The sequence below is a fragment of the Musa acuminata genome, chromosome BXJ2-2 (assembly GCF_036884655.1).
Source record: "Musa acuminata AAA Group cultivar baxijiao chromosome BXJ2-2, Cavendish_Baxijiao_AAA, whole genome shotgun sequence".
Classification (NCBI taxonomy): Eukaryota; Viridiplantae; Streptophyta; class Magnoliopsida; order Zingiberales; family Musaceae; genus Musa; species Musa acuminata.
In genome coordinates this window covers 19,255,001-19,281,981 of record NC_088339.1, presented here as the reverse complement: position 1 = coordinate 19,281,981, position 26,981 = coordinate 19,255,001, and the positions used below count along the sequence as shown (strand labels likewise).

Below are 26,981 nucleotides of genomic sequence, written 5' to 3'. Positions count from 1 at the left end.
TTTTGTACATCCATCTACAACTTCTTTTGCTACATGACGGATGACCGTTTTGTATTACCTAATTGTCTCATGTTTCCCTTCTGCTGGTTCATGTTCTCAGTTTTATGTTTTCATTTATCATAATATCTTAATGTATTTTTTGATTTTTCTAAAAATATTTTTCCATATATATTAAGTAATTATCTGCACTGATCACTTAATTTTGCATACAATCTCTTAATTATTTGGTTTTTTTTCTTATGTTGATGTGCTGCATTGTCACACGTGACTTGTTAAGACTCCACACATGAGGTGTCCATAGCAATGCCACGTGGTCAAATGACACTTTATGTGACACATCCTGTTTTCTTTCTTTCAAATTAAAAATTTGAGTTAAGTTTTCAAAATTCCATTACATATATAAGAAAAATCTGAAAATGATATGTCAATTAAATAAAATAGATATATATTAAAGATACTTTATGAAGGATCTGAATAATAGACCAGTAGTTTGGAAAATAGACAAAATAAAAAAGAATCATTTAAAATAGTATGAATATATGCTAAGGACATGGGAGACCAAAAAAGATTTGCATAAATTCCCTGAAGAAAGCATGTTATTATGTTTACATTTTAATTTTTTCCATTTGGAACCTCTATTTTTTGAGTTGAGCAAAAATATCCTCAACTACTCATTTATATTCTTCTTTCCCTGTTTTAACTTAACATTAGACCACTCCTAGATTAATAAGAATATGGATTGATTATAAACAAATATAAAAAATTAAACACAAAATTATTGCAAAAAAATGGAAAATAAAATAAATTCATATAATTGAATATTAAGGAAAATATAACACAATGATATTATATCTATATTTTATACGAATAATATTAAGGTCATTAAATAAACCAATAAATAATAAACATTAATTCTTAAATTCTTAAATTTTCACAAAGCATAGAAAATAATTTAGTTGTCTAAATGATCATTTTTCTAATTTTAAGCTTTTAAATATATATTTTTATTTCGGCCATTTACAAGTATGAAATTAGACTATTTTTAGTCTTACCCAATTTATGGTGAATTTACCATCCCAATGGATAAAAAACACTTCAATATTATTATAGAAGATTTCCAAACTTCAAGATCCTAAAGAATTTTTGAAGACATGAGTTATATTGTTTTTATTTCATATTCACAAACAATGTGATCCTCCTCCAAAACAGTTTAACTCAACTTTAATATATATTTTTTAAAATTTTATAAAATTTATAAAATTTTAAAATGACTATTTTTTATTCCAAGAATGTGTTGGTTCAATATAAGTTTGAAAATGAATAGGAAGAAAAAGACAGTTTGGTTGTTAAGGATATTTTTATTATTTTGGCAATTAGTGAGGCTTTGCAAGAAAAAACTTAAAATAGGAGCGTTTTGCATGCAAAAAAAGCGACATTTTGAAGGAAAAATAAAAAGTAAGGTTGCAGGCGTCATAAAGGAATTACCCAAAAAATTTTGTAGAATAAAAATTAAATATTCTAAATTAAACTAAGAATATGACTGTTTAATTAAACGACGAAAGAATAACCGTATGACAGGTCCCAAATAATTGAAAATTGACATCTTTGTTGTATATATTTAGAATTAATTGTATTTCTAGCTTATACCCTTCTCCACAAGCACGAGCGGAGCACGTGGTGCCACCACCCTCCCGCGTCCCTTCCACCGCCTGGGAAGCGACCTCATGATTCCTTTTGCCTCGGCTTGGTTTCAAATGGCGAGTCGGGCCCGCTCGGGTTTGGTCCACAACCGCCCCTTTCTTTCTCCCCACCAACTCCCAGTCTTCTCCCGTTCCATCTCCACGCCGCCGCTCGCTGCTCCTCTGCCTCTTCCTCCTCCACCGATTCCCTTTCTTCCATCATTCGAAACCCTAATCCCTCGCCGATTCCCTCTCCCGTCCCACGGATCGCGTCTTTTCTCCCCTCACGCACCCGACTCCATTTCCGTTTGCCCGGGCGATCTGCTTCAGGTTGGTGATCGCCCCGTAAGTTCTCTTTCTCTCTAACATTGGATACCTTTGTGTTAATTGTTCTTATTTTGGCTATATATGCATATGTCTTCTTTTTTCTATCTTGTTTTTGGGGATTTCTTTCCGCCAATTGTATGATCGTGGATGCTTGCACGAAGGATCTCTGTACGTGAAGCTGGAGGTTATCGGTTGGGCAGGTTTAAGATAGGGGTTTTCCTTTTTCTTCTTTTTCTTCCCTCTCCTTTTGTGATTTTCTAGGTTTTTTTCCCTCTCATTTGTGCCCATTTGGGGGTTTGCTTTTGCTTTCACTAATTGTTTTTTCATCGAAATGGGGCTTGTATCGCTTTTTAGTTTGTTCAGTTCATAGAATTGCCAAATTCTTTCTTTCGTTCAGTTAGCTGGTGCTTCATTAAATGCGTCTAATTCATTTACACAAATCTGAATTGTTCTGGCATAACTTATATCCCTTTTGTGACCTCATTTTCTGCTAGATTGTAGGATACTAACCACGATCCAGACCTTTGCTCCTGGTGTTGATCTAAAACTTTGCAATGGCAAGTCCTGAAGTAAATACTGTTAGAGAATGTCGAGATGAAGCTGTGCCTTCATTCTCCGGCGTGACTGATTTTAATCAGGGGGAGGAGGCATCACCTGACCTGTTAAAGAACACGCCATCCAACATTGCCAGATTGGAGGATGCAATTGAACAATGTAAGGGTCATCAGAAGTATCTTGCACACACGAGGAGCCCATCTGATGGGGAAGACATTCGTTGGTACTTCTGCAAAGTGCCTCTTGCAGAAAAGGGTCAGTCACTATTTTCTTCTTTTGTGTGAATTGTTGTAACTAATTCATTTACATATTACGTGTTTGCATTTATCAGTAACATAACTACAGTAGCACAATTTGCAAGCCCAACAACTATTAAGAACATATCTTTGCCTAATTGACATTGACCTGCATATACTGTCGAGCTTGGCTGTTCAAGTTGGCAAGAACATGTGTTTCTTTAGTCCTATAAATCTTATCCTCAAGCAACATATAGAAGTTCTGTGACAAGCATTCTTGTTGGTTTGAGGATCGATGTTGCAATGCTTTTCCATTTTTTTTTTAAATATCTGAATTTTTTGTTGTTGCAAAAGATAAGTGACGAAAGTGGGATTTGAGCCCAAGACCTTGCAATATATCTGAACCATTTTTTACTTTTGATCCTTTCTTTCTTTTTCATGTTCACATGAAACAAAAACTAAAATTCAGGTCTTGATCACTGCTTACAAGTTTACTAGTGAATTTATTGATTGTGATCAAGAAAGAACAAACAACAGTGGTTTAAGGATTATCATCCTTATATGGAAGTTAGATACAAGGGACGATATAAGGGAATAGAGTTATGGTATTTAATGATAATCTCTTTCTTCCAGATTATGTATTGTTTGGTAGATTATACTATTTTTCACATGAAATATGTCAGTCAGTGTAATGTTACAGCATTCAGTCGAAGCTGCATCCATGTGTATTCTATCTCACGGAGTTGTTTGTCTCCTTTCCTTTACAGAGCTGGCATCTTCAGTTCCTTGTACAGAGATAGTTGGCAAAAGTGATTATTTTCGATTCAGCATGAGAGACTCTCTTGCACTGGAGGCTTCTTTCTTACAGGTTAGTAATACTGGCAATTAAAACTTGTGGTCCTAATACCATTCTAGGTACACAATTACCTCATGCATGTTTTCTCCAAATATCAACTTAGGTGTCATATTTGCATATATCATTGGTTTTGTTCGTCATGAGGTATATTGAGTTTTTTTATTTAAAATGCAAGTTGTAACCCATCTTTTTATCAGTAAATACATGGACATGCAACAAAATGAGATGTGAAATGAGGACTAAGCAAATAAGGTTCAAGTACCTTTTAGACCACTTATCGAATTTGTTCCAGATAAGGTTGTTGCTTCATCCAGATCAAATCAGATCTTTAGACCACTTTTGGGCATGTCAGGCCATGATGCTTGGCTGATTGGAGCAAGATTATTTTATCAAATAACTAACTGAATTGTTATGATAAAGCATTAAAACATCTGATCGAAGCCTTATACTGGTTTGACTAATGGATTACATTGTTTTATGCTTGATTTTTTTTTTGTTTGAGAAGGAGTGTTGTGAGCTAGGATCAGGTGTTGTGATTGGGTTAACTTAAGCATCTGAGTGAAAACAAAAGGAAGCTAAAAATTGGACAGGTTGTTCAAAAGTTTCAATTATGCTTATGTATCACTTTGCTCTCCTAAATGGATCTCTTCAGACATTGTCATTTTAAGAGTTAAGAGCTTTAGCGATCTGCTTGTCAAAAAGATCACCTCTGCTCAAAAAGATCACTCTGCTACAAATTCACAATACTTCTATGTTCCAGCTCACCTATCTGGATTGTTGATATTGGGATCCGTTCCATATTTGCTCTTCTTATTTTCATTATAAGTTATAAAAAAGCATACTTCCATAATAGGCATTCTTATACTGGAGTATAGACACTACTAAAAATAATGCCACATTTTGATCTTTCAGGTTCTACTGTCATTGTTTTTAACTTTAAATGTACAAGTGTACAACCATGGACTTAATCAGACTAAGAGGCCTTACTTAATGTAACAAGGGATGTAGGTATAGTGAGTTGCATAATTTACGATGATCCAACTAACCCTACTTCTTGTACTACAAACAAGCTGAAAGGCGTACTCTACCATGATCTGAGTCATGATACTTTGTCTGACTATATATCAAACTGTAAAAATGGAGCATAGGATTCCAAAAAGCAATTTTATTACACATAAGTATAATGCCTAGTAAATAATTTTTCTATGCTACATTATCATAAATATGGTGGCGAAGTTATATATTTTTGGATGTCAAGCCTCCATTTTTCCTACCTTTCTATCACTTTTTTCCTAAAAATAACATGCAAGATTACAGTGTTGTGCCTGAATACTTCCTGTGTTGTTTATCTGTAAGTAATGCTTTACCAGATTTATACAATTTCATTTTATCAGTGTTTTTGCTAATTTATATAAACTGTGGTGTTTGTTTACTGATTGATTGTTTGACATCAATTTTTTTTGAATGTTGTATTTTAATTGTCCATATTAGAAGTTTTATAATGAATGTTATTGTCACAAATGAATCATTATGGTCACTTTTACATCAATTATGTGCATACATTGTTTGAAACATCTTTTATATGTTGTTCTAAAATAAATTCTGTTACTTTTAGTTCATTATTCATGTCCTTGAAGTGTTTAAAAAAATGAAATGCAGAGGGAGGAAGAGTTACTTGCATATTGGTGGAAAGAATATGCGGAGTGCAGTGAGGGTCCAAGTGGACTACATGTGACTTGTGATGAACTGTACATAGTGGAGGAAGAGAGAGTTGGTGTCCCTGTAAAAGGTGGTCTTTATGAGGTACTTTCTTTGCCACTTTTGACATCTAGTGTTTTCCTTGTCATGTAAGCTTTATTTTTTGTGATTCCAGATGGCAAATGATTTTTTTTCTGTGAAGAACTTTGTTATAGACATTTTCTATACCTTGCATAATAAGACCGTCGATGGTGATGGCACCCTTGCATATTAATATTGATGTCCACTTTGGTATGATTAGCTATATCTTGGTGGCAGACACTGGTTGTTGAAATATCTCTTGAAGTAGTTTATATCTATCATTTAGATGTTGGGCATAGTTGTCAAATTGGACTGCTGCCTCAGCAATAGAAGGAAACAAACTTTAATAGAAGTCAATTTCTTCATTTTTATTTGAGGTACATAACCAATTTGATAGTTTCATACTGTTACTGACAGACTAACAGTTATATGTATCTTGGTTGTTGAGGAAGTTCCATCCAGATATTCAGGAGTGCTGGATAGTAAATTACATGTTGCATAAGTAAATATATGCAAATATAAGAGTAAAATTATTACATTAGATCGAGTGATGCACAATTGAATATATTGCACATTTTAACATATGTTCATATATGTTAATATACACATATATATATATATACATAAATAAATAAATAAATAAATATATAAATATAAATATAAATATATATATATATATATTGTGCATATGGATTTATATACTTGTACATTTATGCATATGGTGGTCTGGGTGAGCTTTGCTTATGTATGTCAAGACTGGTTTACGATCTAGGCATTTCACATAGTTATAAATTATGATATTGGATTGGATTGGTTGGTTTGATTTGAATGAATGATTCATTATGAATCGGACATCAGCCCATTTAGTTCAGTTCAAACTAGTTTAGCATGAAAACTAGCGAAACCTAACTCAACTTATGTGCTCTTTCCATAAGCTGCATAAAAAACCTGTACCAATATTTATGTTGGATAATACCCAATCTCTTTGATCATCCAACTCTAAATCGTGTGAAAACAATCTGACAAATGCCATCTCGGTCATGCCATTGCTGATTTACGCTTGGTTCATTATTGTTAGCTCCTTCCTTTGCGATAAATCATTATCATCATCTCCCACTTAAGTCCAATCTTCGGGAAAGAAGGAGAGCAAGAAGAATAGAAGAAAGGATAACAAGGGAAGAACACAATTATATTTCATTGTTGTTGCTGTTTCCCACTTAAACTCTTTGTTACATATTTTTCATTTTAGCTACACCTTTTGCTTGGTCCATTTTGATGCTCATTGCTGAAGAAGAGAAGGGCTGTTGAGAAGTAAGCAGAAGAGGAGAAAGGCAAGGAAGAAAAAATACAGAAAAATAGGAAAGAGAACTGAACTAGAAAAGAAAGAGACAAAAAGAGGCAAAAACAACTAAAAGAAAGAAGGAAAGAAGGAACTAGAAAGGAGTAAATTTTAATAGCTTAAATAGAATAATACTATTATATTAAACCTATGGTTCAACTAATTAACCCACTGGTCCAATCAATAATACAGGGAAATGAGGTTTGGAAGGGTTATTGACTGGTTTGGTTATTATAGTTGTGCTACTGTGGCCTATTTGTCAATAGTGGTTTGGTTATCATTGCTATGCGGTTGTGGCCTACTTGTGCAATAATGTTCATTTATTCTTCCAAGTATATGTTTTGATATTCTTTCAAATTTATGTAATTTTTTACCCACTTAAAGGAGATTCTCTGGTTTTTTGCTTCTCTCTTAGAAAATACGATCATTTTCATGTTTTGGTTATGCTTGTTTTTTCATGATAATTTTTTGATGTATTGCCAAGCTTAGAGCTTTATGGGATTGTTAGAGGTATATATTTGTCTGATGTCTTGTTGGAATGTTCTGATGTATGTCTGAACAAGGAGCAAATTTGTCTAATTAGCCATGGTAGACAAGGTTGTAGAGAACCAGTGGAAGACCCTTGTTTTTGCTTTTGTATTTCCTTGTATTTTTCTTGGGTGACCTAACTGATTGTGTATGGCATTATCCAACTCTAGAGTGCTAGATATCAAGATCAGCAAAATATGGCAGTGTCCAACTCTAAGAAACAGTTGATTGCTTTCAGTCTATGTGAACTTAATGGGATTACAGCACTGCCCTTATGGTTCAGACCTTATTTTTTCCTTGTTTGCTTGTGGTAGACTTTTGACAGTCTTATTGTGTTATATTCTATGCTTTTAGAGATCTTATAACCTTGATTGAATAGTACATTTTTTTGTTCTGTTCTGTTCAAGGAAGTGAAGACTAAATGGATTCAGTTTTCTGTAACCCGTTTGTTAACCTGTACTGATATGTACACCATCACTGTATAAAATTTTGAATGTTCTTTAATATTTTCGTATGATTATAAAATGTACAAACTTCTGTCAAACTGAGCAAGGAAAACTCATTATCATAATTTATTTTGTGACAGGTAGATTTAATTAAGCGACATTGTTTCCCTGTGTATTGGAGTGGTGAGAACAGGCGTGTGTTAAGAGGTCACTGGTTTGCTCGTAAAGGTGGAATTGATTGGCTTCCCCTCCGTGAAGATGTTGCAGAACAACTGGAGTTAGCATACCGTTGTCGAGTAGGAATTCTATTGTGCAATCTTCACTAGTTGGTTCCTTGCTACACTAGAATTTCTATCTCCTGCTTCTTTTAATGTCCTTGTAAACTCACCATTAGATGAGCTCACAAAAGCTGATTTACACACATTTACTTTATACAATTACAAGCTTGTTCTATAAGCTTTCAGATCATAGGATATCTGAATTCTATTAGCTTTCTTCTATCTACTTTATAATTATCAATGATTCTGAATGAAATTTATTAGTAGAGACATAATCATTTAATAGGATGGGATCTGAGCCTGTAGTACAGTCTTTGTTTAGTAATTTATACATCATTATAGTTGGATCATCTATTGGTCTGGAGTCTGGACATTTAGAATTCGTTGGTTATCTTTCAAAAGAACATTTTAAGCATCTTCTAGTATTAGAAGTTGATGCAATGGGCTTTTGGGAATGTTGTATAACTGTTACATTTTCGTTCATTTCTTTTTTACAATTTCATGGTGCAAACGTTGTTCTTTTCTTTTCGGGGTTGGATTGTTATGTAGTGGCTTAGTTATCATCTTGGGCCTCTGGACGATCCCTACTCATTTGAATTCTGGCTGCATTCAGGTCTGGCATCGACGTACATTTCAACCTTCAGGTCAATTTGCTGCTCGTATTGATTTGCAAGGCACAACTGTGGTATGGCATATTTAATGATCATGAGTTGGTTGACAACCATGATATTTAGATACAGTCTCTAAAAGAAGTTTACTGGATAGGGACTACATGCCCTTTTCACAGGAGAGGATGATACTTGGGAAGCGTGGTTAGCCTTTGGCAGCTCTGGTTTTCCTTTTGGAAGTGGAAATGTGGTTAAACTAAGACGTGGTTTCTCCCCTTCTGGATCTGTGAAGCCAACTCAGGTTAGTCCTGTCAGCATGAAACATTTTTTTCTCACATTTTTATAGAAACTGATTAAAATTGTTATTCTATCCATATATCTTAATGATGCTACTTATTAAAGCTTGCTGCATAGAACACTAAGATTTTTGTGCCTTGAGTTGATTTAATTTCTCTCACCATCATACTCTTCATGTAATTGACTAAAAGCCACCATTTAAGTTTGAGAATCCCAAGTCACTTGTGAGCCTAGCACCACGTATGAGCCTACTGAGAACTGGTAACTCTTCTTTGTTTCTTGCAATTCAGCCCCTAAGGTTAGAGGAGAATAATAAATACCTGTTAGACCGATAAATATTGACAGGTACTAATGCCCGACCAAGTACTGGTATCAATCTATCACATGCATTCATTTTGTTATTTTCTATTATTTTATTAGATTATATTGGATGGCACATGTTGGTTTACCACCTGGTTACTGGTAATGTACCAGTTCTTTAGTTCTTAAAATTGGCTTCAATAGCCCTGCTTTGATGGCTGCTCATGTACTAAATAGCATGGAAAAGAGAATCTGTACTCTGTATTTGGTTTACGGATGTTTTGGGGAACAAATCCAGAAGAATTGAAGGCCTATTTGTCTTTCAATGGAAACAGTTCTGCTGATTCAGCCAAATTACAGCATAAGAAAGATTGAGAGAAAGAAATAGGTTATGAGAAGATAAAGTGAAGAAATATAGAGAGACCAAAAGGGAAAGGATGATTGGGTGGAAGCTAGGATTTATCAAACACATAAATTCCTTCTAGAATGGTTGTTCCTACTTCCTACTATAACTTACAACTGGACTATATTTTTTTACTTCATTTAGGGCTCTGAACATGGAAGAAAAAGTTGAAGCTTTTTTTTTTTTAACTTACACTCATATAAAATAATCAGCTAATAGTTCCATCTATTAAATATGGAAGCCTGAAATAATAAGACTCAGTTTCTTGCACCAATTATTAATTAAACTATCTTTAGCTTAGAAATCTTTCCTAATCTATAAGACTCCATCCTAAACTAAAATAACTCCATGTTGTATTTCATCTGGACACTTTTATTGCTTAAACTCAAGTTTTTTTTTTTTGGTTATAGAATATCTAGTGAGTTTTCATTCTTGGTAATGCTTGATTGGAATAAAATAAAATCATGGCTTTGAGTTTTACTTTTTGGTATGGGATGCCCTTCATTTGAATGATAATTATTTATAATGGTGGTGATAATATGAAACATGCTATGGTATTTTATGCCCAAAACTATCATGTGTTGGCATTGAAGATTGTCCATATTTGTCCAAAGATCATTTTCATTGTTGTCATAATCCACTAGATCCCTTTCCATCAATATGAGTTTGGTGGGAGAACATTTGAAAATTGAGAATGGTTTATGAAGTTAAAATTGTATGACCTGCAGTTAAAATTTTTTCTTCAAGCTTCTGTTAGAAAGCAGTACCTTGTTTCTACAAGCTAGGACCAATCCACCCCCCCCCCCCCCCCGCCCCAAAAAAAGAAAAATAAAAACTTATCAAAAGGTAGAAAGCACTACCTTGTTGGTTGCACTTTAAGTTCATGCATACATGGAGCAACTCCTATAAATTTCCTTGAGATTTAAAAGAAAATAGAAGGCCCAAGACCCAGACATCAAGCATTGTCATAAGGAAACAAAATGAATTGAGTTATTGGAATTTGGAACAAAGTCTAAATATGTTTGTCTTAACAATATCAAATATATGTGAGTTCTAAACTTGCATATTTCAAACTGTCATTGATCCTAATTGGGGTTGCTGACTGTTTTGATGGGTTCATACCATTCTGACCTACCATTGGTACAAAGCATGACAACCAAACTGGAGTATCGTGACACCAGAATTTTTTCTTTGATTGGTATGCCATACAGCCATAGTACATCTTACTGTACTGAAAATATTATACTTATTCGACACTACATTGGCATGAGGTATGAACTGATATTTAATTTCTGTCAGTTGAATATGCTTATTTAGGTGACAACTGTCAACTAAAATGTACCAAATCAAAATTATTTTTGATGTACTAATTGTCTTTGTACTTTTAATACTTGAAAATGGAAAGTAGATCTTTTGATGTCTTTGGATCTTTTATTCAAAAATAAAATTGTGTTTATTATTTGCTTCCATTAGACTATAACTATCCTTTTGGTCTTTTTCTCTAGGATGAGCTTCGCCAGCAGAAAGAGGAGGAAATGGATGATTATTGTTCTCAGGTTTACTTTAAAGACCAACCATCCTGTTCTATTATTAAGCTATTTCAGGAGATGCTTGTGTTAGTACTATGAAATTTGTAGTGAGGCAATCTTCCATTTGGAACTTGTTTGTTGCATGAGTATGGATAATAAGATACTTATTTGGAAGTAAACAAATGTCATTAATCATTTTTGAAAGGTATTCCCAATGCTGAAGTATCACATTGGTTCATTATCTTGCCATGTCTTTTTTCCTTGGCAAAGTAGGGTACAGAAAGCAATCTTCTTCAGTATATGAGATGAGGTATTTGCAGACAGAAAACAAATATTTGGAATTATCAAGTGACAAGAAGTATCAACTTAATTCTTGTGTCATTTCTCTGTATGTTTTTTGGGGTAAAATTTTGCTCTCCTCAGAAACATAATACAAATGAGCATAGATTTATTCCGAACACGTAGCAGTAAGATGTTATCAAGAATAACAATGCATGTGCACTCAAACTGCTCTGTTGGGCCTGTTGATGTGGTCAAATTTTATCTGCTTGTGAGCTTTCCTCAATGGATTTTGCTGCATTGCCTACTTAATGCACTTTTTCTTTATTCCACAGGTGCCAGTTGGTCATCTCGTTTTTATGGTTCATGGTATTGGGCAAAGGTTAGAGAAAGCCAATTTGGTTGATGATGTTGGTGATTTTCGTCGTATAGCAGCAAGTCTAGCTGAGAGGCACTTAACACCATACCAAAGAAGCACCCAGAGGGTTCTTTTTATTCCTTGCCAGGTAAATTTTATGCTTTTCTTATAAGGTTGGTGTTTGGATTATTTTGGGTTGATCCATTCTCATGAAAATGGGCTATCATGATCTTACTGTTCTTTGAAAGAGGGAATACCGGTTGGGTATTTATACATCCATAAGAAAATTAGGTAGCGCTGATTAGGAGAGAAAAAAACTATATCAGAAGCCCTTGGATTTTAGATGGTCTGCTTTTTTAAAATAGGTTTGGTTATCTGTACTTGTAGCAAAGAGGAGCAGGTAATTGATTCAGACTTGTCAATCCATTTCCAGAATTTCTTCTTTTTTTTTTTCTTTTTTGTAGATAGAAAATCTTCATATATTTTTTATTTTTAGTAAAATAAGTTTTCGGTTGAGATCTGCTTAAAGCTGTATTTTTTTCAAGTTGTCTATGTGATACTTCGAGATAATCATTTAAAGGTCAGATTCCCTGAATACTGGTTTAGTGGCAACTTGAGTTATATTAGCTATTCTTTTTGCATCATTTTATTCAATGAACTTCCATATGGTTGCATTGCATGATGGCCCTTTACTCCCTGGTCTTATATTTTGTCTGGATCCTTTTTAATTTAATGTCTGGATTTTGACTTAAAAATTGTGGCTTTCTTTTCCCCATGAGCCTAATAAGTCATGTTAATTTGGCTTCTTGAAATCTTTATATACTTGATTTTTATATTCCTGGGGCAAACATTATCCTAAATGCATTAATCTTGTTGTGGTTTTCTTTGATACAACAATTTTAATTGATTTAATTTTTAGGTCATCTTGGTTCTTGGAAATGCATTTGCCTTTTGTGTATAGTTAGAACTTAGAAGGAACAAGTTGTTCTCATGTCAGGAGTTCTTTAAGTAGCAATATCTTTCAAGATTCTTCCTTCTGTTACATGTGAATTGAGGTTGCATATATGATCTCTGTTTATCCTTGCTTGATTTCAAGTTTTTTTTGTTGTAGTGGAGAAAGGGTTTGAAGCTCAGTGGTGAACATGCTGTTGAGAAAATTACCTTGGATGGTGTACGAGGTCTACGAGTAACATTGAGTGCAACAGTTCATGATGTTCTGTACTACATGAGTCCAATTTATTGTCAGGACATTATCGATTCGGTATGTGATATTCTCTTTATTAATATATACATACGTACATCTTTTTGCTAGCATAATACTTCTCTCTTTTGTTACCGTCTCTTTGTATTTCTCAATGATGTGTCAGAGTGACCTAGATTAGGAAAATTCACCATACATGCTTGTACAAATTTGCCTAGAACTTCCATCACTTCTTGGTTTTCTCTCTATTAGTACAATCAGGTTTTATTTGCTTGATAATCTAGGACCTTGAGTGAAGTGTGCTGCTCTCTTGGGTAAATGCTTAAATGAATATTATCACAAAAGCATTATTGTGTATTTGTGCCCGTGAATTTATTTGTGATTCTTATTGCATGTGTTGTTCCATGAGGATTGATTTAATAAAGCTGTCACGGTGGATATTTTTTAATCTATTTGTATACATGTTTTTAGGCTATGGACGTCTAATCATAGGTTAATGTGCTGAATGATATTTTAGTTGCACTCGGGAATGGTGATCCTAAAAAGGTTAAGTAATCAAAATTCTTTTACAGGAGTTTTGTGTGAACTTTAAAAGGAACACTCAAGCTCTAGAGTGACAGTCATACTGGATATTGTGTTCAGTTAGAGAGATAAATAGTTGCATATAAAGCTACAAAAATTGATTGGACTATTCTAGGAACAATCTGAATCATGATGAATACTAACAATGAACTATTTTTGTTCATTTCTCTGCAAAACCTTAAAATCTTCTATTATGATTGTTCAATTTGGTCAAAATTTGTGTCCTTCATAGCAGGGTTTGCCATTTCGGATACCGGACCCATCTCGGAGATTTATTAGTATGGTATGTACTGGTGTACCGATACACGGTATGCTGGGGTGTGCCAACGGGGACTTGGGTGAGTCGTGTCTCGGTGGCAAGTCAGACCGGTATGTACTGCCCCATAGCATATTGACTCGGACGGTGCAGCAAACCTTGCTTTATAGTTGAAGCTCATGGCGATATAATGATATCACACACTTATAAGCTATTGTCACTTCGAAAACTTCCTACCCATTTGAAAACTTTGAAAGCTTTCTCAAGTTTTTATGGCCATGGTTTTGATGAAGCAGTTGATTCTGCATGGTGGCTATTCTCAGATCTGAGAATGGGCATATGAAAAATGTGATTGCAACAAATTGATTGAATCATTTTGCATTCGAAGCCCTCAGAAAGGTTGCATTCCCATTGGCTTTGATGCCTGTCCTGCCTTCGAGCTATTTTTGCGGGCTTTCAAAGAAAAGTATTGGATAGACTGCAGCTTCACTTCTAAGCTAGCACAAGACAATGAATTCAAAAGAAGTTCCAATTTGTGTCAAATTTCTATTTTTTGGGAACTCTTTACGTAGATTGAATGTTGAGGATATGAAATTCATGATAAAATTTTTCAGATTTAAATGGGCAAGTGAGTCTGAAAGTAGTTAATTTGTTCTGCTGTAGACATTTTTATCCCTTCTCTGCTACATCTAGCTGTGTCTCTGAGTAGGTAATTTCTTCCAACACTAGTAGTACGCACTTCAAGATCGTGATGAAGTGAGATGGATATGCTACTGCTTATGTTTGCTGTAAAAAACTATTTGCGTTTGATTTTGAGCTATATTGGGGTAAATATATGTTTCTAGCATTCTTGGATGTCTAGGGTATACTTTCTTTGGAAGAGAGATTCTGGACATATCCTATTCCCTGATACATAACAGAGATTTTGAGGAGCAAGAAGACGTCACTGTTAGAAGAGTGCTCATCACATAGAATATTTCATGCATAGTTGTTAGTAGTTCATAGTTTTCTACTGTGTTTGATTTTAAAAAAGGGTCCAACATGTCTAGCTTGCAATGTTGAGATGACAATACATAATTTGCAGTGATTGCAACTAAATGGTTTTCTTGATACATGCAATTTATAGAAAAAAATGCAATTTAATAAGGATAAGGAGTTATACCGAGTAACATGAGTATAAATGTTATTGTTAGCAATTGAAGTTAAGATGTTTTATCTGAATAACTTATGTTTATCATTTTATTGGATATAGTTTTTTGATATCATATGTTCCTGAAGTGAGGACTTATTTTTTCCTTTTTTGTTCCGACTGTACTATATGAGAAATGAAGAGTACATTACTGCAAGAATTCAGAACTAGATATTGAGCTGATTTAGCTATGGTTGTTTTAGTGATAAGCTATTTAACTTATAAATTGTTTGCTATATTGTTCAGGTGTCCAACCAATTAAACAGATTATATGCAAAGTTTCTCAAGCGAAACCCTGGCTATGATGGGAAGGTTTGTGTACTATCTTTATTTATCTAAGCAAAAAACTTATTCTGATAGTCACTGCAATGTTTAACACAGGATAAAAAATGATACAACTCTCTTTCAGGTTTCTATATATGGTCACTCATTAGGAAGTGTACTATCCTATGATATACTTTGCCATCAAGATTGTTTCTCTGCACCCTTTTCCATGGATACAGTGTCCCTGGAAGGTGTTGGAATAAATATTCAGGAGTCTGAAGTTGATCCTTTGTATTGGCCAACTGAATCTAGCATCCCCATGAATTCTGAGCATAACAGAACTAAAATAACAGCTTCGAAGCCACTGGCATGTGGAACAGTAAAAAGCAGTTCCAAGTCAGGTATATATCCCAATGTTAATGAAGGTGAAACAGGAGCCTTCTCTCACAATGGAGATGACTTTCTAACAAATGATCTGCAAGAGGTGTTCCCAGATAATGGTGGCATGCTATATCCTAATGAGAAATATGATAATCTGGACCATCTGTGTTTCAATGATAAGTGTATCGATACATCATTCCTCAAACAAGCTGATGAAGAAGTAAATTGTCCTTCAGAAACTTTTTGTGCTGAAGCAAATAATTCTACTGGAAATCTGTACAAAAGTGTAGATTCTGAAGGTGGCATCGTTAAGGATTTCAGGATTCTTTCTGAAGATACAGTTGATAAAGACAAATTAATCTCCATGTTGGAGGAAGAGGTATGTATCTCTTTGATATGATTAAATATCATAAATAGTAATTCACCATACAGTAGTGTCAGTTGGCTTGTAGTTAAGTAGAGATGTGCCTAAGGATTCAAGCTGCAATTTTAAGATATCCTAGTATTATAACTGGATATGGTGAATTATGACAACAGGTGGAGTCCCTCAAATTGAAAATTGCAGAACTGGAAAAAGCTCGTCTACCAAAAACTTACTTTAAGCATTACAGTGAGAATGATGGAACCAGTGGAACTTATCATGGCAAAGGTTAATCCATCATCTATATATGTTCATGTTATGTGTGGCTTTGCTGACCTTCACCAAGTCATTAGTTAACATTCTTCTTACTATTTTTAATCCTTGATATTCTGCAAGCAGACAAAGTGGCTGAATCAATCAATCAGTCTTCTGAAAATTCTTCTCCTGGGAAGGATGACAAAAGAAAGAGTTACACACCTTACGTCAAGTACACTAAGCTTAATTTTATGGTATAATCATGTGCTGTATTTTCTTTTTTTATACTTCAACCTTTTCTGTGGTTGATACTTCTGTATTTGTTTATTTGTAAAAACTTCCTATCTCCAATTTGCATTTACTCTTTTATTTATTTGACAACTTTACTAATCCTTGGAAGTGTGATCTTTTCTTTGTTAGGTTGATACATTCTTTGCTGTTGGATCGCCTCTTGGTGTCTTTCTTGCCCTGCGAAATGTCCGGATAGGAGTAGGTATATAAACCTTGTGCTAATGATATCAAAATCCTTTGTTTTGTTTTCTTATGACCTTGATTCTATCTCTTTCTGTCATGTATCTGCTAAGTTTCTGTAAGAACTGCTTTTCATGTTCCTTTGACCTTAGTGGATACTATTTATAGGTCTTCTGAGCTCCTGGTTCATTGATTTGAACATTTCAATCTTCACAATTTTATATGCTGTTTACCCTGTTTACATATTCTCATCTGGGAAAAAAAATATCTTGAGGGTACGGTTCAGATGGTTCCCCCACTAGGATTTTGATCCAATTCTTTGACCAAATCTTCTCTCCTTTTGTATCAGTGGTCATGATTCATGTGTGAACTGTGAACTATTAGATTGACTTGATCTGCTAGAAAATTTATGTTTATCCTTTATGGTCATATTCAGCAAGAATTGCTCCACAAGTTAAAAATGCACTGTGCCATGAAGCTACTGGCTCGTGCCATGCCTATCGATGCTGGTAGCACCAGCATATTTTATGCCAATCCTGGACTATATTGGTTGGTACATGGTCAGCATGGGGGCATTTGACTAGCACTACATGAATATGTGCCATGCCAAAATGGTACTAACATATTCTAGTGTATAGAAACAACACTTTTGAGGCACATGAGTAGGGTTCTAGTCAAGCCAAGCCAAGCTGAACTTTGCTTTTATCAAATACCTGGACCTGCTATGAAGAGGTCAAATCTTTATCAGCCAAGCTAGTCCACACTTTCTTTTGAAAGATAGACACAAACATTAACACAATTATTTATACCACAAAATAGATTTATTTTTTGTTTTTACTATAATAATAGTAATTATGGATATACTAACCATTTTGTGAATCTAGAAGTCTGCACATAGGTTTGTGAGTGAGCTTGTTTACGAGCTTATTAACGAGTCTACTCTTGTCTCTGAGTCCTCATGTTTCAATTCCGCTTGTCTAAAAACTGAACATTAGATTTAAGCTCAAGATCTCGATGGACTGTCTGCCTTTTGTGCTTTCCACTGTGACTGAGGCAGGATAACTTGAGCTGCCGTTTTTCATAAAATGATGCTTGATGAATAGAGGAAGTGCTTTTTGGTACCAATTTTAAGAATATGGAAGATATAAAAAGTTGTTATAACCATAAAGGAATTAAGATATATGAAACTTTTGGAAAGAATGATTGAAGGTTAAATAAGATCAAATATTTGCCATTTAAAATATTAATACCAAAATCTATTTATGAAGACAATATATGAAAAGTATATAGAGAAGAGTAAACATTTGCATATAGCTTTTATTGATTTATCAAAAAAGGTATGATAAAGTCCATAGAATTTATTATGGTTGTTTTTAGAAAAGAACATGTATCCATAATTTATATTGATGTTATATCTATGATAATAGTGACGTGTCTAACAAGTTCTATATTCGTATATGATTACATTAAGGATCACTTTAAATCCATAAATATTTACATTGGTAATATATGAAATTGCAAGTCATATACAACAAAGACCTCCATGGTGTATTTTATTTGTTATTGACATTCTTTCAATTGATGAGAGTTTGAATGGAATTAATTATAAACTTAAAGAGACAAACCTTAGAAACTAAAAGTTTTGAGGCTTAGATGGATACATGAGATGTATTTAGTATTACTGATAGAAGAATCAAGGATATATTTATGTTGGATGGATGATAAGTTCCACGAAGTAAAAGTTTTAGATCATTATTCAACAAGATGAAGAGATTGATTAATATATTGTTCATAGAGCAAAAGTAGTTGGAGAGTGATTTTGTGAGATCACCATATGGTTTTTAGTCTAAAAGAAAAATTTTACAAGATAGTTCTTGGGTGGATGCTTTGCGGACTTGACTGTTGCTGAGTTAAAAAGTAATATATAAGAAGTTTATCACTTAGATGAGAATATTGAGGTGGATATGTGGAGTTATTAAAATGATAAAACAATTTGGTATAATAAGGGGGAATCATTTAAATTTTCGTACATACAACATTTATAGAGAAGGCTTATATATGCTATAGAAGAAGTGAGATAATTAGTATTACTGGTGTGAGTAGAAGTAGTAGGAGATCTGAGAACACTTTATTAGATATTATAATTAAAGATATAAATGTTCTTAATCCAACTAAGAATATTGCTTTCTACAGAACTTAACGGAGGCAAAAGATTCATGTAGCCAACCTATTTAAGTCTTATCGCACATCATGCTTGATGCTAAACAGATGCAAGGGATTTCATAGGAGATTAAAGAATTTAACTGGGTTAGGAATTGAGAATGTCATTTGAAATCTACCAATTCAATTTGATTTTTCTCAAAAAGTGATAATGAACTGAGACTAACACAAAGGAAGAAGAAATATTAGGTATATGTATGAGACTTACTCTGACTAGGAATCACTTTTACGGATAAAGGCCTTGCACCTCTTCTCACATGAGCTGGTGTAATCACACTATTGGGATGAACAACGTCCTTTGAGTACTTCTTGTCGTGCAAGACTAAACATAGAATTTGTAGTTTCTAAAAACCAGAAGCAATTACATCAATCCTTCTTTCTTTTTCTAGAGAATCTTTACATTCCATTGTTGTTTTTGGAGATAATTTGTCCATGGATATTTTCGGCTCAACTTCTTTTTTTTTTGGTGTATAAACAAATAGGACACTGCTATGTTGTAACTTGTTTCAATTGCAAAAGATGTATTTTCCATCAATGCTTGTATTCTCCACAGAGGTATTTACTCAATATTTCTGCTTGCTGGATGTATACTAGAAGCTTTGAGACTAACCTTTTTTTTTGTCGGTGTCAAAATGCTGATACATCAGAAAATTAGTTTTTCATATGCAATTAATCTGTTAGATATATCTTTTATTCAAGAGCCCCTTTCATCCATTTAAGGCAAAAGACAGAATTGCATCAAAGCCTCATCTGTTGGGACATTACAGCGTGTTGTTGTTCTTTTGCCAAGGCCTTGTTTGGCTTAATTATGTTTACTGCTCTGCTGTTATTCATAACTTTAGTGCTCTTTAGTCTTTGGAGCCTCAGAAAGTTACTTTCAATTTTTTGATACCACTTATCTTCATATAACATCAGTCTTCTATTAAATTCTTTGGCTCATTTGCCTTTAACAATAGATATAATGAAATTACTTTTCTTTCTTCAAGGCAGGGGGCAAGGTTATTGGCAAGATGAAAAAATAACAGAAGAGATTCCTTCATGTAGACAAATGTTTAACATTTTTCATCCTTTTGATCCTGTAGCATATAGGTTTGTCCAATAGCTTTTTCTACAAGTCTTTCTTTAGCTTCCACACAGTATTATCATGATTGGGTGACTGATATCTGGGCACAGATATAGCACATCCTCAACCATATGATATTTGTGTTGAGATATAAATATATATTTTTTGATGTGAGGAACACTGTCATCAGTATAGGTTGTCTTCTTTGCAGAGTAGAACCGCTTATTTGCAAAGAGTTCATTGACAAGCGACCTATTATTATTCCCTACCATAGGGGTGGGAAAAGGTTGCATATTGGATTTCAGGTGAGTTATGCATGCCAAGTAACTGCTGACAAGATTTGTGTTCCTTGCTGGTGTAACCTACTGTTTTTTTCTATTGTGTTTTCCTCTTGATATTTAATGCAGGAATTCACTGAAGAAATAGCTGTTCGTTCTCATGTCATGGTGAATCAGATAAACTCTTTGAGGGTGGGTTGGATATTTATCCTGAAAACCATTTCATTGTCCTGATTCATATCTCCGTTATTCTTAGGACTAGTGAATACTGCTCCATTTGTTAGTTCTGTTGGAGCTATACATGGTGCTTCAAATGAGAAAATTTGAGTTAACAATAAACATGAGGTTTATATGCAGTACAGTTTGTAACATGAGGTTTATAGTCAATCCATCTGCTGTTATTAATAGTTTCAAGCATTCAGCAAATGGTTCATGGATCATGGTGAAATTGTAGAGTGGACTGTAAATGAACTATAGATCATATGAATGCCTGGTATTCCTTGACATTTCAATAAAATAAGTAAAATCTTTTATCGATGCTTGCCAAGTAGTTAAAGCTTTTACGTAAATTTCATCACTAATATACAGAACTGCACCAATTATGAAGAATGCTCATTAGATTTTCTGCTGTTTCCGATTTCGCTGGGTTGAGTCTGTATCAAAAATTTACACAACATTTTTAAAAAGGGCTTCGGTGTATCATCTTATTGTATCAGATTGCTCAAAATATGCTGCACCAGGAAATGCATTTCAGTTCTTGATATTCTATGCTAAGTCTTATGTGAGATTATATTGATTTTTCAATAGGTTAAAGTCATCAGTGTGTTTCAATTACAGAACAAGGATGAGAATGGAGGTAAGGGCTGACATGCCTTTTTAAAAAAATATTTAAAGTAGTTTTAACATGTCATGAATGAGAGGAAAAAAAGGTCTGAATCAGTAACTTGCATTGCAGATACTGCACATGGCACTCAAGAAAAAGAAAGATCATATGGTTCCATCATGATGGAAAGGTTGACCGGTGACAAAGATGGTCGTGTCGATTATGTTCTCCAAGTAAGTATCGACAAATCTTAGTCATCCATGCTTTTCCTTTTGCATGCAGTTCTAATACGTTATGCTTAAATGTCCAATATGCTAAGCTCTTGTACATTCACTATAGAAGTAATTGGTTCATGAATACTTTTCCTATATTGATTACTTTATTTAGTCTATCAATCTTTTGGATTTTTATATATATTCTGGTAGGTCCCTGAATTTACAATCATTGTACATGTAATTGAATCCAGTAATTGTCCTTTATCATAGTTTCTTGGTGGTGGAGAAATGATTATATGTCTTTATAACATAGTGCACAACCTTAAGCAAAAGAATTATGATAAACTACACTATCAATAATTGTTCAAATAACCTTTACTAGGTTGAGATTTTGGTTCTAAGGATACAAGTAATATTCGCTAAATTAGTTTTAATGTCATGCATTGTGTATCTTTTAGACTCAGGCAGACATATGTGGTATGTGAATTAGCATGAGGATATCTGCTTTTAAGCATTGCATGATACTTCGCCAATCAATGCACCATATGGCATCAGAATTGTTGCACTGATGTACTATGCCATTGTCCTGGTAGCATTGACTTTTATTGTGATATTAGGATCTCTAATCTAATATGTGTTACAACTTACAACTATTATGGAGTATTTAAAAGAATGGAGGATTATATGCTAAAGTAGATTTTGAGGCCATTACTTGGTCAGGTGAAACTTTGGATCATTCTAGAAGGAAACTTATGCACCTTATGATAATGTGCTTTATGTATTAGTTTGAATCTGCTAGTTTCTTAATTCACACAAAAGATTGGTAAATTGTGGTGTTGATTGCTTGTTAATCCATGATCAGACGGATATATGATGTAATTAATATAATCATAATGCTCAGTGCTTAGGGATAGGGTCTTCTTCAAATATAATCCGTTCCAATGCCTCTTTTAACTTTCTGCAGATGTGTTTTGTAGGCAAATTCTGGAATTAAGAATTAATTTAAATATAGAATTAATTGAGGCATCAAGTGCATAAAGTAGTTCAGAAGTTCTTATAGTTTCTTCTCTAATCCTTAAATATATGTATTTTCCAACAATAAAGGCATGGATTCTCTGATGACATGTTTTGGAACTAATGCCCTGTACATAATGTTTGCTTCCAAGGAAGAAAATATGCTGGATCTGTCCCTGTCTGCAAAATATAGATTCTTGATTCATATCAGCCTGCATCTTGCCATCTTCATCAATTCTATTTTACTGAAAATGTGAGGTTTTGAATGAGATTTTGACCTGAGATGCTTGATCATCTTTTGCATAAAACTATGGTTGTCATGGCCTCATCCGCAGAACCAGGGGATGGTTGAACTTCAAATCTGGTTGGCAGTTTTTTTTTTAATTTTAATTTTGACTTCCTTCATTTGTCAAGTGTGCAAGTCATGACCTAAAGGATCCTAAGCAGTTCGTAATTGCATGAAGAATCCTAAGGAATATACTTTAAGATCAATATATACATTAAAAACTAGAAAGGGCAAGTTTTCAAGTTTGGTGATATCTTTCCCTTTGAGAATTCTTAATTAAGTTTAAATAAATAGTGTAATATACACTCAATGCAGGATAACATGGGCTTATTGCCATTTTACTTATGTTCTAGGACGATAGGAGTTACTCAAAGCACCCAACAAAATTAAAAATGGGAAAGTGTTATGGTCCCTAGTTTTAATGCTTTCGGTGTCCTTAATAGTTTTTTTGTCTGTTTATTCACATGTGTGTGTTCTTTGGTGTTGCAATTATTGGTTGTTTTTTATGTTTTCACTTGCTAATCAGATAATTGCATCTTGAATTTAATTGGAGTGAAAATCAAAATGAACTTAAAGTTTGGATCTCCAATAGTATTTGGTTGTTTCTTGACTTCATGCTACTATGTGGTGATTTATACTGCAGTTTGCAAAGAAAATTTTCACTTCCCTATATTTGTCTAATGGGTTATTCAGAGATTTGTTTGGCTGGTTTGCAAATTTTTCTACTAGTTATGCTTCTATCTCCTATAGGGTCATTTTTAACTGACTGATCATTGATAAATCAACCAATACGAACAGGTAGAGGCTTCAATGATTGACAATAACATGTTTTTTATTTTACAGGATAAAACATTTCGGCATGCATACATATCAGCTATAAAGTCACACACGTAAGAACCAATCAAATGACCCACTGTTGTCTTTCATACCTGGCAATAAAAGAAGACTGGAGATTTTCCTGTGTTCAATGGACTGATTTGGTCTGCTTATTGCAGTAATTATTGGCGTGATAAGGATACTGCACTTTTCATTTTGAACCATTTGTATCGGGATATACCTGAAGAGGCACCAACAACTGAACAGACAAATACTAGACATGGTCCAGAAAGCCGAAGACCTACAAGACTTTTCTATGAGAAGGATATTATGGATGAAGACACCCCATTGACATTCTCTGACAGTTATTCTATTCGGGAATTCTCGAGGAAAGCAAAGAAGGTTATAAATGCAAGTTAATGCTTTGGCTTTTAGCCATTGACACAACAAGTGATAAAAGGTTAGTTTTGTATTTTATATATACTATTTATCTCAATTATGAAATGAACTTGAATTTCACTAGACCAGTTTTCTATGTGTGTGAATTTCATTAATTCAGTTATTATAAAAGTTCTGAACATGGAGGTGGAAGTTAGTCTTGATTAAAAGAACTTGAGGAAGAAGTTTTTCTGATCTAGAGTTAGTAGTATGAATATGGAAGGTGATATTAAATGAAGAAACTTAAGAAGATGATTTATTGAGTTGGAGTACCTAATTCACAGCTGTATGTAGGCTCTTAAACTGTCAAAGCATACGAAATGAAATCAAAATAAGTGGTCTGGTTTGTTTTGAATCCTAGGAAAAACAGGTTAGTTATCTATCACTCATTTTCCTTTTTGATCTACACCTGAAAACCTCTTCTGAGAGTCATATGCCATCCACCCTTGTTGATGATTGACTGTGCTACTATCTTTCTGCAACTCCTCAGGAACAAATTAGAAATTTACAAGAAACTCCAATTTAAGTTATAATACTTTAGGAATTTAATGATATTACTAGAGAGTATAAACTTAACTAGAAAGCAAGCTATGTTTTGTTCTGGTTTGTTGTTTAATACATTGGTACATCGGTTGGTTTTGTTGAGAATATCAAACTGTATTTACTGTTTTTATTTGCCAGACACCCCTATTAGTTTGCTGTTATAAATCTTTGGGACAAGTACCAAATAGGAAGGCTTTTAGTTCTCTCCTGTATTGGTCTGAAATCCAAGGTTTATGACTGTCATTTGCTTTTTACACTGCAGGAATCATATGACTTAGAAAGAAGCTGAACGCTTCCGATCTATCCCTAGATTTCATCATGCTTATAAAATTCAAAAGGTAAAGACCAATCTCTCTAGATTTCATCAGTGTGTAAAATTCAAAAGGTAGCCTGCTGAAGCAGGGGTACCAACCTACCGTTCTTCATACGTAATTGTACATATGTAATGCTAATTTTGATCTACAAGTGGATACAGCATCAGACTTTATTATCTAATGTCTCGTTTAGAAATGTGTAGTGCTTGCAATGTTATTCTCGTCAATTGTGTTCCTTCCTCCATGTTGTGTCGAATGCTTTAGAAAGATTTAGTGCTTGTAATGTATGTTAAAGTATCAGTTTGGTGGTGATTTGTTAGAACCATTTGTTAAAGGTTGAGGGATCAAAATATTATCTCATAATTTAGGACATTTATCTAGTAGTTTATTAAAGACTGATGATTTAAAATATCATCTAAAAAATTTATGAATTAAGCATTGATATGATGGTGTTGTCTCAGATCTACCCACTAATTAATTTTTTGAAGATATCAGTTAGTCTAACTAGTAAAATTATTAACCTTTGATAAGGTATAAGTATCAAATCTTATTTCTGCAATTTAACTTTGTAAAAAAAAAGTATTTGTCCCTATCAAATTTAACCTTGGATAAGGACAAATACTTTTATCTCAAGCTTAAAGCTAATCAAATTCTAGCCTCAGGAGTCAGACCAGAGATGCACATAATCGAATAGCATTTTGTTTCACACGCAAAGATAACAATACAATCACTTTCTTTGACACCCAAAGAGACTAGAAACCTCAGCCCGTACACAGGAAAAGAAGTAGCCACAAAAACAGCCACAAGCTTCCATTTCCCTGAAAGGTAGATATGTTGCCTTGGGAATCGCATACATGCCGTGGATACTATTATAAGCATGTCTTTAGGAGAACTAGAGATGAACTCAGGATCGACATTGCAAAACTCATATTATTGGACTCTCTCTCTCTCTCTCTCTCTCTCTCTCTCTCTCTCTATCGTTTAATATAACAGCCTCCCATGTTAGGCCGCCGGAATCATTCCATTTCGTCCTTAATTTTAAACAATCCCACCATTCAGGTTCCCCAACTCCTGTATTCTCAGAGCAGCAACTGAGGCCTGCCATGTCGGACATGAATCCGATAAGTTCATGGATCCATGTAAAAGCTTAGATTCATACTTCACACCCGGGGTTGGGGTTTCGGGTTATCGGACTCCTCCCAGGAAACTAAACTCGTCCTTCCACCTTCGTGGAAACCAGCGGCCTTTGCCGGATTCACATCCCACGGTGTCCATGGCATGGATGCCACATAGGAAGATAAGAAGATGTCTTCTCCACCCTTAAATAACTCCATGCATGCATGCGAGTGCAGTCTCTCTTCCATGGCTATAAATATGGCTTCTTTCTCCTTCAAACTATGCAACGGCAAACTTCATCTGCTTCACTCTCCATGGCTAGTTCGTCACCGTCGAACGCCATGAACGCTTACACCCACACTCTTCACCTAGTAAACACCCTTTCTCTCCCTCTCTCTATCTCTATCTCTATCTCACACAGCCAATGCTGAGACTTGCTAACATTTCATGCAGTGCAAGTATTTCTACGATGACAAAGGAGAGAACCTCAAAGCTCATCGAACCCGACTACACAGAGTACATATCGGCGCTGCCTGCAGGCAAGCGAACCCAGCTGATGGTGGACGCTGGACCATCCGGTGGCATATCTCCATCCACTCTCTCACTGGCGGCGGCTGCCCAGCAGACCTGCGGCAAGGTCATCTGCGTGCGCCACGAGCAGGCAGACGTCGAGGTAGCGAGACGACAGATTGAGACGCTCAACCTCACCGGCGTCGTCGAGTCGAGACTGGGGAGATCATTGCATGTGGTGGAGCAACTCAGGAACGTTGACTTCGCGGTCGTGGATCACAGAATGGAGTGCTGGAAGTTCGTCGCCACTGTCGACGCCAACCGTTATGGGTATGTGCTGGTGTTTCATGTTATCTTATTTAATTAGATAAGATATATTATAAGACTATATACTTATCTACTTTTATCTCTTATTAGTTTTTATTCTATAGTTTATAGTTATTCTATATAAGATAACACATTTATAGATCGAAAGAAATATATTTTGAATAATCGAAGGGTTTGTATCATAAATTTTATCTATTATAATTTAATTTTAATTTTAATATTAAAATTTATTCGTATAATAAAGACAATAGATTGAGATGC

General features: G+C 34.4%; 1 protein-coding gene across 4 annotated transcripts; it reads left to right on the top strand.

The window, feature by feature from the left end:
• The first annotated feature begins 1,727 nt into the window (after window positions 1–1,727).
• LOC135582765 (phospholipase SGR2-like) lies at window positions 1,728–24,943 on the top strand. Of its 4 annotated transcripts, none has more exons than XM_065095067.1 (23): window positions 1,728–2,009; window positions 2,508–2,816; window positions 3,565–3,665; window positions 5,313–5,456; window positions 7,886–8,041; window positions 8,637–8,708; window positions 8,789–8,932; window positions 11,137–11,187; window positions 11,775–11,945; window positions 12,909–13,058; window positions 15,272–15,337; window positions 15,435–16,049; window positions 16,208–16,319; window positions 16,431–16,540; window positions 16,707–16,779; window positions 19,964–20,066; window positions 20,252–20,345; window positions 20,448–20,510; window positions 21,126–21,174; window positions 21,274–21,374; window positions 23,500–23,546; window positions 23,652–23,932; window positions 24,716–24,943. In XM_065095067.1, exons 2-22 carry the CDS (start codon window positions 2,561–2,563, stop codon window positions 23,890–23,892), a joined length of 2,919 nt encoding a protein of 972 aa, XP_064951139.1. In that variant the 5' UTR covers window positions 1,728–2,009; window positions 2,508–2,560; the 3' UTR covers window positions 23,893–23,932; window positions 24,716–24,943. The 4 variants fall into 4 exon arrangements, with proteins under 4 accessions (XP_064951139.1, XP_064951138.1, XP_064951137.1 ...); XM_065095066.1 differs by having other exon boundaries at window positions 1,728–2,024; XM_065095065.1 differs by having other exon boundaries at window positions 1,729–2,009; window positions 2,501–2,816.
• The last annotated feature ends 2,038 nt before the right edge of the window (window positions 24,944–26,981 follow it).